Source organism: Octopus bimaculoides, chromosome 4 (assembly GCF_046866305.1).
Source record: "Octopus bimaculoides isolate indiv1 chromosome 4, ASM4686630v1, whole genome shotgun sequence".
Classification (NCBI taxonomy): Eukaryota; Metazoa; Mollusca; class Cephalopoda; order Octopoda; family Octopodidae; genus Octopus; species Octopus bimaculoides.
The window spans coordinates 118,696,416-118,708,367 of record NC_142931.1 but is presented as its reverse complement, the minus strand read 5'-3'; the positions used below and the strand labels follow the sequence as shown (position 1 = coordinate 118,708,367).

At 38.9% G+C, this 11,952-nt stretch overlaps 2 protein-coding genes across 2 annotated transcripts in view; both read left to right on the top strand.

Moving 5' to 3' along the window:
- Positions 1-4,795: 4,795 nt before the first annotated feature.
- Positions 4,796-8,480, top strand: LOC149136213 (histone-lysine N-methyltransferase SETMAR-like). Its single transcript, XM_089351237.1, has 2 exons — positions 4,796-4,857; positions 5,593-8,480. Exon 2 carries the CDS (start codon positions 5,602-5,604, stop codon positions 5,971-5,973), a length of 372 nt encoding a protein of 123 aa, XP_089207363.1. The 5' UTR covers positions 4,796-4,857; positions 5,593-5,601; the 3' UTR covers positions 5,974-8,480.
- Positions 8,481-11,773: 3,293 nt separating this feature from the next.
- LOC106881662 (uncharacterized) overlaps positions 11,774-11,952 on the top strand; it is a 130,011-nt gene continuing 129,832 nt past the window's right edge. Inside the window, exon 1 of the transcript XR_016241655.1 lies at positions 11,774-11,952. This exon is cut by the window's right edge and continues 965 nt beyond it. The gene's annotated coding sequence lies outside the window, so the exon portion shown is untranslated.

The window sequence follows — 11,952 nt, the reverse complement described above, 5'->3', positions numbered from 1 at the left end:
TCCTGCGATAGGTGAAAATCCGCGAAGTAGAAACAGTACTATACTGTATATTCTTTTTTTTTAAATTATTTTTTTACAATTTGTATATATTTATTTTATAATAAATGCAAAACAACACCACAGAGGAATCGACGTAAGCTTAAATAATAAACCGCAATAGGTAAACCGCGAAATGGCGAGGGATTACTGTGTATGTCCCGAACGTTATACTAATACATCTGTTTGTTTTCTACACCACCTGTCTTCGTCTGTTGTTTTTTTTTTTTTTGTGAATTCTCCCTATATATATATATATATATATATATATATATATATATATATATAAACACACACACACACTATGGCTGGATGCCCGGAACCTGTGTTAACGTAAGGCAACTTTTCATATATATATATATAGCCAAGAAAGTTAGGGGTTGCGAATTCAACCGACTAAGGGACAATATCTATCCAATATACTGCCGGGAGAATACCCAATTATTATTACACTAGTGTTTTTCTTTCGTTTTACCAAGTGCAATAAATGGGTGCGGGTAAAAGGATATTTTACCCTTAATTTATATAACAATAAGAAAATGGTGGGGAATAGGTGGTATTCATCAACTTGCAGACATTGTATTGTGTCAATTTACCTGTTTATTTGTTCAGGTAAATTGACACAATACAATGTCTGCAAGTTGATGAATACCACCTATTCCCTTCCATTTTCTTATTGCTATATATATATATATATATATATATACATACATATACACACACACGTGTGTGTGTGTTCCTTTTATCTATTTCAATCATTAGACTGCAGCCATGCTGAGACACATATGCGTATAGAAGGTTGAGGAGACATTGTTATTGAAACTACGATGCGTAGTAAGAACTATACGTTTGTGGTTACATCTTTGGCGGTAGATTTAATGTGTTATTTGTAACATAATATTCATCTTATCATCTTCGGACGAACTCATAACAATATATGACAACACTTAGTATTTGTTACGTAATGAATAATTAAAGAAGACCATTAACGATTTAGATTGTTTGGGAGTATCGACAAATCATTTATGAACACATCGTTTGTATGTATTAATGTATTTTTACGAAACTGGTAATAAAAATCTAGGTCAGTTATACTTTCAGCAAAGTTGTTCCATACGATTGGACAACTCATTTTAACGGTTTCCTTAGTTTTTATCCATTTCTATTCTTGGAATAGACAATTTCTTTACCATTCACGTTGACATTTTGTCCGTAGTATAAATTTTTACTATTACAAGCGCTTCCAAACTCTGATCTGCGAACTATCGGAAGAGTTCTGATGACCTCATTGAGATGGGAAAATGCAAGGAATTGCAGACTTCCCAACCTTGAAAAGGTTGACTACAAAAGTTAAAGGTGGTGAGAATTTGAACCTGGATCACAAAAAGGTAGTAAGATGCCCTCAAATTTCTTAGAAGAGCCTGTTTTTGTGAAGTCACAATTGGAATTCAATGTCACATGATGTCTGCAGTAAACAATAAAATGTAGCCCTTAAGGATTTTTACTAATTTTTAAAATTTTTTTGATACAAAAGAACAAAAGTATATTATGATGAATATAACCCAAAGCCAGATCCAAATAAAACCAATCAAGCAAAAAACATAGAGTCAATAACATAAGACAATAACGATCAACCCTAGAGGCCGCAATCAAAGTGGTCTGTTCCTGTTGCTATACCAGTTGGAAGGGAGTACCAGTTGGCCGGGAGTACCAGCTGGCCGGGAGTACCAGTTGGCCGGGAGATTGAAGTTGCTGTCTTTAGGACTGTTTTCTTTCCTTCTTCCTTCTTTCCTCTTTTGTGTTTTAATTTTTGGACTTTTTTTGTGTGAACTTTTTTTCTTCCAAAACATGGCAGAAAAAACGAACACCGTGTTGGAGTGGGAGATTGTCCCACCCAAACAGTGATTAAAAGACTTTGAGGCAAGGACGGTGGTGCTGAGGACATATTCAAAGTCACTCGACACCATCACCGTCTTTCCCAAAATTGAAATAGAGAAAGAGTTGGCAGAGCATCTGCCAATTATAAAGTTTATTTCTAGGGGTCTCAAGTATGCAACGGTATGGCTGCTGTTTGACACCTCTGAGGTGGCTCGCAAATTTGCGAGCCAGCCCTTGGAGGGCCAGGAGATCCTGTTTCTTCCCACATATTGTGAGAAGAAGTTGACAAGAGCTTGGGTCTGTGGGTTGCCACCTGGAATGGCACCCGAATGGATAGAAGACACTATCCGCCGGGGTTTGGGTGGCAGTGGATCCAAACTGCGTAATGTAAAAAAATGTTGCCGGCGGCTGATTGTGTTGGATCAAAAGCTGTTTTGACCCTGTGGACCCAATCAGCTAAGAATCTGGTCTTCCCAGATTTTCTGACTATGGCCGGGAACAGGTATCCGGTGATAGATGAGGGACCCCCCCCCTCACAAGTGTCACCTGTGCCTGGAAAAAGGCCATATAAAAGAGAACTGTCCCCAGGATCAGAGTTTGGGTCCTGGAGTAGTTAGTTGAGGAAGAGTCCCTCACTCCTCGTTCGGAGGGAGAGAGGGAGATGGTCGACGAGGTGGAGGCCTCCTCTACGAAAAAGGGCCGAAAAAGGAAGAAGGTGGGTGGCAATGGTTACCCACCGAGGGATCCTAAGGCTGCGGGAGGGAAGGAAAATCTTCCGGACAAAACGAAAGAACTCCACCCTCCCGTGGCAAAAGAGAAAAAAAGAAGGAAAACGGGGCATTGCAGGCAGTTACTAACACACTGCCGGCATGTCCCGAAACCCCGTCGGTGGGAATTGTGCCACCGACGGAAGAAACTGTGGCCCCTTCTTATGTGATAGACGAGGAATTTGTAATCCTCTTTCACAAGGGAGGGGCTTTAGAAAACTTTGTAAAGAAGGTGAAAAAAAAAAAGGCCTTCACTGAGGACCCTGATTGGCCTCCGGAGGTGGTTGCGGAGGTCATAGGGGAAACTGACTTGTGCAGGATAATGAACTCCTTCCCCGAGGATATATTAGAATTTATGCTAAAGTGTCCCTACTTGGCACCGTCCAGGTACTTGAATGAGGCAGTGTGCCTAGTCGGGCATGGAAGTAAGAAGCTTTAATGCCTCGAGTTGTAGAAAAGGTAAGAGGCTTACTGCCTCATTTTGTAAGGACGTGGAGTCCATTTGTGAAAAATGTAAGAGGCTTAGTGCTTCATTTGAAAGGACCTTGTGTCCCAATGAACTATAGTAAGAGGTTTATAACCCCAATTGGTTTTATAAAAGAGAAAAAAGAACAATGTTTTCGGGAAGCATCGATCGGCGGGAGTCGTCTGCTTCCCTCATCAATATCATTATTTTGCTCATCATTCATTTCATTTGTGTTGTTGTCCAGCCCGCATTTTGCTACTATCTATATAATGCCTTTATGGCAAATTTGGTGAAATAGAGAAGGCTAACAATACCCCTCGGGTCTTTAGACGTTCTAAAATAATTTCCGGAATGTGCTTTTGGAGCAAACGTGAACAATTGCCTGCGAAAATGTGAGAGCGTGAGATTATGAGTAAAACCATGATACTCACAACAAAGTCCTGGGACTTGGCGACTCTGGAATTGGGTGGTTGTTTCTTTCTGTGACAGAATATTTCGTCCAAAATATATGAGTTTTACATTTTTGCTCTTAGATAACTTAGATAGGTTAGGCCGAGGCTATGTCTAACTTAATAGCACCACCTGGTGAAGTCTTTTAGATCGTGATTAGCACCTCAGTCGTATATAGTACACCATGGCCCACTCTAACAACGAGTTATTATTGTTGGAGACATATCCAGGTGTAGGAGGTTGGTTCGGGATTTTTTGGAGAAATTTGTACAGATAATTTTTGAATTTTGTGGGATCTGTTTCCGTTTTGATGTATTTTGGTATAATATTAAAGAGAGCTGAAGCGGTTGAGGTAAAGTATTTGTGTCGTAACATTGTTATGTCTTAAGTTCGATTTTTGTAGTGGGCCGATAGCACGGGGGCCAAGTCTTGAGTGGATTTTAAAATTGATGCCAACATCATTTGTGCAATATTGATGGAATATTTTCCGCATCACACAAATGATGTAGCGCTCACAGCGGTATTGGAGAGGGTATAGATTGAGTTTTTGTTTAGTTTTTTTTTAGTAGACCCCAGTAGTCAAAGTCTGTCATGCTGTCTACCTTTCTTGTTTTTGTTGACCACTGGAGTGCTTCCACTCATGTGGAGAGACCACAGTGGGCAACAATAGTCAAGGTAGGGACGGGCAAAGGTAGAGCAGAGAAGGATGATGGTGTGAGCATTTGTAGACCAGAAAGTTCTCAGAATCCAGGAGCACATCTTGCGGACCAAGTCACCTTGCTGTGTATATAGGAACTCTAGCTTAGATTGTTATCAACAATTACTCCAAGGTCTCTAATGTTTTTGAATGACACTTGGGAAGGGCATATGGTAATTTCAGAGTATCCCTCCACTTTATGCTAGTTTTCTGTAAATTTTCATGAGACAGGTGCAATAGTGAAAGTTTACCGTTTGCTGCTGTGCATAAACATAAGAAAGGAGAAAAATTGTTACCGAAGATTTCTTTGTTTGTATACATGTCATTTAAGCATAAAAGAACTTATGCCTATAAAGTTTTTCTATGGAATTAGTAATATTCCAAGTCGGACAAAATTTGGATATGACATTTATTTATATCATAAATACAAAACTTTGATTATGGTACCTGTTTTCATTTTTTATTATTATTCTTAAAGATCTCATTTTTATTAATCTGTAGCGGTGCTTACATTTGAAACCACGTTAGCTCAGGAACAACAGAAATAGGCTGCAGCATATCAGGTAACTTGTCCAAAATTCTAACCAATAGTATTTCAGCTCCAATCGTATGATCGATGGAAAATGTCCACGAGTTTCCCACTAAAACATGGTCATAAATATAGAAATGCGAGACAGCGCAGGGGTTTAGAGAGGTTCCTGAAAGTACGGACCGACACAGGGTCTTTGGTTGCTGCTCGACCTAGGATTAAAAATAATCACTCTCGCCGATTAACATATTTTCATTTATATGTATATAATAGTTTACTTTTTCTTAAAGAAATACTCAATACCCCTTCCTCTACCTCGCCCACCCATAACCTACCAGCTTTCAAAAAGCTAAAATCTCCCAATCTTTCACTTTTGGCTGATATTTCCCGCATGCGTAGAATTCTACTGAAATAGTGGACTTAAAAAATACCAGACCACCACCAGAAAACCCGACACGCTAGAAAAAACAGGTAAACGACATTATTTCTGAAAAAAGCTAAAAGTGAAATATTGGGAGTGTGTAGCTTTTTGAAAGTGATGAGGTGATGGGGAAAATTCTTAAGCGTCCAATAACACTGTACTTATTCCACGCCCTCGCGTTGTTTTTGTGTGTTTTTTCATGCTTCTTCATGTTGAAATTGACTATATATATATATATATATATATTGGGTTGACAACTAAGTTCTTGCCGTTCTATTTTTGAATCATTTTGGAATCTATTTTGCTTTTTTTTCTAGTTAATTTTAGTTAATTTTTGTTTATTTTCAGGTCATTAAAATGGAATGTCAAGTTAAGAAAAATGAGCATTTTCGACACCTCCTTCTTTTTGGTTTTAATGAAGGTTCTAAGGCCGCAAAAGCTGCTCGCAACATTTGTGCTGTGTATGGAGAGGGTGCCATAGCTGAAAGAACCACTCGTGATTGGTTTGCCAAGTTCAAAAAAGGAAATTTTGACCTCAAAGACGCACCTCGTTCTGGCCGCCCAGTTGAATTCGATGAAGTGCGATTAAACCAACTTTTGCACGAAAATTCTCGTCAAACGACAAGGGAACTGGCAGAGAAAATGGAATGCTCCCACACTGCTATAGAAAGCATCTTCACTCGATGGGAAAGGTTCAGAAGTATGGAACATGATTTCCGCATGCTTTAAGTGACAACAACAAAAATCAACGAGCCACAATCTCCGCTAGTTTGCCTGCTCGTCACCGCTCAACTCATGGACACAAGCAACGATTCCTTTACCGAATCGTTACTGGCGACGAAAAATGGTGCATGTACATGAATATGAAACATTGTAAGGAATGGCTTAACCCCGGTAAACAAGCGACACCGCGCGTGAAACAAGATCTTCATCCGCGTAAAACGATGTTGTGCGTATGGTGGGACTGGGAAGGGATTATCCATTACGAATTGCTTGAACAGAACCAAACGGTCAACTCTATGTTCAACAGATGGAACAACTCAACACGGCTATTCACGAGAAAAGACCTAATCGTCAGCATAGAATTCTTCTGCTGCACGACAACGCCCGGCCTCATATCACCAATATGACCAAGGAAGCCATTCAAACGCATGGCTGGAAAGTGCTGCCACACCCGCCGTACTGCCCGCCATTTCGGGCATATATATATGTAGTAACGCCGTGCGCATGCGTAGTCTCACGCATGCGTGGAATTAAACAAGCAAGCGTTCCCGCTTTAATCTTTCTCTTTTACGGTCGGCCGACCATGAGCACGGACGTGTCAAGAGTGTCTCTAATACTCCAACCTGGAGACAGTCTCTTTACGTGTTAAGCTGTCCCTCTACATCTTTCAGACTTACACTCGACAGCTCGCTTACAACTACAGAACAACGTCTCAACAACTATGCTCATACACAACAGAAGCTGTAACAACAAGAACTAAAGATGTATATATTTACCACCCGAATAAAGTGTTGTTTAAGTTGATAGTCTGGAGTTCAGCGTTCCGTTATATTCTAAGTTTATAGTAGGAAAGTCAGGTATACGTCTAAAGATGTATAACCCACTTTCTACTAAACTGGTGACCCCCGACGTGATTCGAACACGCAGCCCGCTGAGCTGCAATAACCCTTCTTTCTACTAAAGTGGTGACCCCGACGAAGAAAAAACGCAGCATGAATTCTGGACTACCAACTTATAACTGGTGAACCCGACTAAAGAACAAATACGGCCATGGAGACCGAACTACGTATTACCAACATCTCCAACCATAGTCAACACGACTCAACAAGAGCGGTTTTTATTCTCGCCTCTGTTAGAGTGGATTTTTCCACTCACGAAAAACAGACAGGAATTACGGCCTGCTTTTTATTATGTTCTTATATGTCGCATTCACACTCTCACATATACATACAAATTTTATGCCACACAATAACTCTTGTTATTCATTTCATACGGTTGTTGTTTTTTTTTTTCTATCGTCTCATTATTGGTATTTACGAATTCACTAATGTTCGTAGTATAACGTAATTACTTGTATATCATCTTTGAAATATATTTTGGTTTCGACCGTGTGACACGTTTAAATAAAAGGAGTCCTCTGTTATTCCATTCGTCACCATTTCTCCTTTTTGAGTTCGCACGGTCGTTTTTTCATCTTGGGTTAAGAAAATTTTTCTTCGAGGTTTTCGCTAATGGTCGTACAGAGATTTGTCTGTCGATCGTTCTGTAAAAGCGTACCTCTTCAAACACTCATCACCAAACAGCCTTTTCGCCACCAGCGTCGTGCGCCAACCAAGATTACCACCGTGACGACAACAATTACTACTACCAACTACAAGCATTCCCCCCGACGTCGCCAAGTTTCAACAGATCATTACCACCACACATACAGAACACAGCTATAGCAGTTCCTGCGCCGACGTCTTCATCAATGTACTGTCTACCACAATGTCGTGCGCCAACAACCCCACCACCAGGGACACACCAATCAACTTGTGGAATTTTAATACGAACTGGTTTTCTCTATCTCGGTGTTTTGGGACTTTTCGCAGTCTATACTACAGACACTTTCACTTGTTCTGTGTTTTTTCTCACACACACACTTGTGCACTCATACATTTTCTTTCTTTTCAGGGAAAACAAACACTCAGACTTTTACATCGCGTGATTCCAGTTTCCTGGACGGTTGTTTTGTCATTGTCATTTCATTTATACGTTGCATGCATGTATTTCACAAGTGTACATTTCATTTCTTTGAATTTTCTTTGTGTGTGTTTGTACCACATCTTGTGGGTGGTTTTCAGTGGCCATCATGCCTCAGGCGTTCTAACAGATTTCATTTATCGTGCGTTTCTCGCACTGGCGAGGGAGCTCTGTAGTAACGCCATGCGCATGCGTAGTCTCACGCATGCGTGGAATTAAACAAGCAAGCGTTCCCGCTTTAATCTTTCTCTTTTACGGTCGGCCGACTATGAGCACGGACGTGTCAAGAGTGTCTCTAATACTCCAACCTGGAGACAGTCTCTTTACGTGTTAAGCTGTCTCTCTACATCTTTCGGACTTACACTCGACAGTTCGCTTACAACTACAGAACAACGTCTCAACAACTATGCTCATACACAACAGAAGCTGTAACAACAAGAACTAAAGATGTATATATTTACCACCCGAATAAAGTGTTGTTTAAGTTGATAGTCTGGAGTTCAGCGTTCCGTTATATTCTAAGTTTATAGTAGGAAAGTCAGGTATACGTCTAAAGATGTATAACCCACTTTCGACTAAATATATATATATATATATATATATATATATATATATATATATATATAAAACAATTATAAATGAGTATACGCATATATACGTACAGGTATGTGCATAACTACGTCTACCTGTATATATAGGTGCATATCTGGTACAGGACATTGCAAACAAAACGTAGACAAGAAAATAATAATAACCAGAGTACAGAAAACACACAAGCCACATAGAGAACATTTTCCTTCATCAGCTACCCCCGTTTTAACACCGGCGTTTCGAAGAGTTGGGCATACACACCCACATACACACACACCAACTAGCAATGCATCCCGGCGTTGCCCCGGTGTTCTGACCTACAACCACATTGTATTATTTGTTCCATTCTTATGGGTAGAATCGACACAGTTGATATATAGTGAACTGGATCACTGGCGCAATGGAAGTTATTGGTTTGTTTAAAAGTGAAAGAGGGAGGGTATAATTTGCATAGGTTTGCATCAAAGTGCTTTTTGTTCTTAAGAAGGACCACAAACTATGCATTGTTTCATCTTGTAAAAGGAGTTAATACGATTTTGCCCAGAAATTACGTCTTCAAAATTTTAATTTCCTCCAATTTTTTATTTGTAACATTTTTTCGAATTTTTTTTTTATCCACATAGAAAAATACAGAGCTTATGAATCTGGAAAAAAAAAATTAAGTTTAATTTTTCTTAAAGAAACACCCAATACCATTTCCCCTCACCTCACCCACCCATCACCTACTCGCTTTCAAAAAAGCTAAAAACACCCAAATGTTTCACTTTCGTCTGATGTTTCACGCATGCATAAAATTGTACTGAAATAGCAGACATATAAAAATATCAGACCACCACCAGAAAACCCGACGTGCTAGAAACAACAGGTAAACGATATTAATTCTGAAGAAACTTCCTCGCTTTCTAAAAAGCTAAAAGTGAAACATTGGGAGTCTGTTTTTTCCTCCGTGGATTACCAAGAAGAAATTTCGAAAAATGTCAAAAATGAAGAAATTTAAGTGGAGAGGGAAAAAATCAAAATATTGAGAACGCGGTTTTTGGGTAAAATCTTAATCTCCTCTATTGAAAACATAGGAAAAGGAAGAAATTTAGAAAAAAAAAAAAAAAAAATCACCACTTTGAGTAGCACTGTTTTAAGGTACACACTCATATAGAAAATGTGACATCGTTGTCGTCATCATGGTATAAAATGTTTACAATAGCTGACTTATAGAAAAGATTGTAAAGTTAGATTTTTATAATGCAAATACGTAAATGACAATAAAGTTTATTTGGTAGGAGAAAGATTACTGAATCTTTTGATAGTTGATGAGTCAAAATGGGCAACACAGTTTTCGAATGCATAAGGAACATATGCACACGTATATAAACTCATATATATATATATATAAGTCAGTAAATAGTGGGGTTGTGTTAACCGCACGTGGAGAAATAATAGGAAAATGAAAAAGAAGCCAGAATGCTGAACTGGAAGCATAATTTAATAAAGATTTTTTCTAACCGGTTTTCATTGCGAAGAAGCAACATTTTCATTCTCCTTCTTCTTGATAATTTGCTTCTTCGCAATGAAAACCGGTTAGAAAAAAATCTTCATTAAATTATGCTTCCAGTTCAGCATTCTGGCTTTTTTTCATTTTCCTATATATATATATATATATATATATATATATATATATATATATATATATATATGCATGTATGTGTAATTTTCAAAGTAAGAATAGTATTGACAGTGACTTCGAAGTTTAGCTAGTTAAGCCATCATCAGACTTTCCGAAATCCAGAGTCACTGTCAATAATAGTCTTGCAAAAGAATAATAATTTGGACTGTATCATAGGCACAGGAGTGGCTGTGTGGTACGTAGCTTGCTTACCAGCCATATGGTTCCGTGTTCAGTCCCACTGCGTGGCATCGGGGGCAAGTGTCTTCTACTATAGCCTCGAGCCGACCAAAGCTTTGTGAGTGGATTTGGTAGACGGAAACTGAATGAAGCCCGTCGTATATATATATATATATATATATATATATATATATATATATATATATATATAATATATATATATATATATATATATATATATATATATTTTACTTGTTTCAGTCATTCGACTGTGGCCATGCTGGAGCACCGCCTTTTAGTCGAGCTAATCGACCCAGGACTTATTCTTTGTAAGCCTAGTACTTATTATTCTATCGGTCTCTTTAGCCGAACCGCTAAGTTACGGGGACGTAAACACACCAGCATCGGTTATCAAGCGATGTTGAGGGGACAAAGACAGACAGACAGACAAACATACACACACACATATATATATACATATATACGACGGGCTTCTTTCAGTTTCCGTCTACCAAATCCACTCACAAGGCTTTGGTCGGCCCGAGGCTATAGTAGAAGACACTTGCCCAAGGTGCCACGCAGAGGGACTGGTCTCCCAATATCGCCTGACAACCGATGCTGGTGTGTTTACGTCCCCGTAACCTAGTGGTTCGGTAAAAGAGACCGATAGAATAAGTTCTAGGCTTACAAAGAATAAGTCCTGGGGTCGATTTGCTCGACTAAAGGCGGTGCTCCAGTGTAGCCGCAGTCAAATGACTGAAACAAGTAAAATAAAAGAATATATATACATATATATATATACATACATATATATATATATGTATATATATATGTATGTGTGTGTATGTGTATGTGTGTGTGTGTGTATGTGTGTGTGTGTACGGTATTATTTTTCACTGGTTATAAGCAATTTTTTGGCTCCTCGTTCCAAAATGTTAGAAGAGATGCAAATCTCCTGGATAATTGCCAGTGTGTGTAACATGTAACATTCCTACAGGAACTGGCCACAATTAGGTGAACTGAGACAAGTAAAACGAAGTATGTATTCAGAGTTATCTTAAAATACCTGTGACGAATTAAAATCACAATGCGTGAATTCATTCTATAATAGCTTATGCTCCCAGCTTTTTAAAAAATACAGACCGAGATCTATGGACAGATAAATAACAATGTACTTGGGAAAGAGGAAAGTGTATTGTTGATAGTAGAATAAATTATACAGGAAAATGAAGAGAGAGGGGGAGGGAGAGAGAGAGAGGATGTCGGGATAAAACGGCAATAAAGTTACGGGAGGGAGGGTGAGAGAGAGACAGACAGGAAAAGAGAGTGAATGAGAGTGAGTGTGAGCCAAGAAGAGAGAGAAAGTGAGTGAGTGAGTGGGAGGACAGACAGAAAAAGAGGGAAAGAGAGAGAGTGTTTGTTCCTGAGAGCAGACGAAAGAAAGCGCAGATGAGAGTAGCAGTAAGGGGAAAACGGAAGGAGAAAGAGAGGGGGAAAATATATTAAGAAAGAAAAGAAGGTGAAAAAGAGAG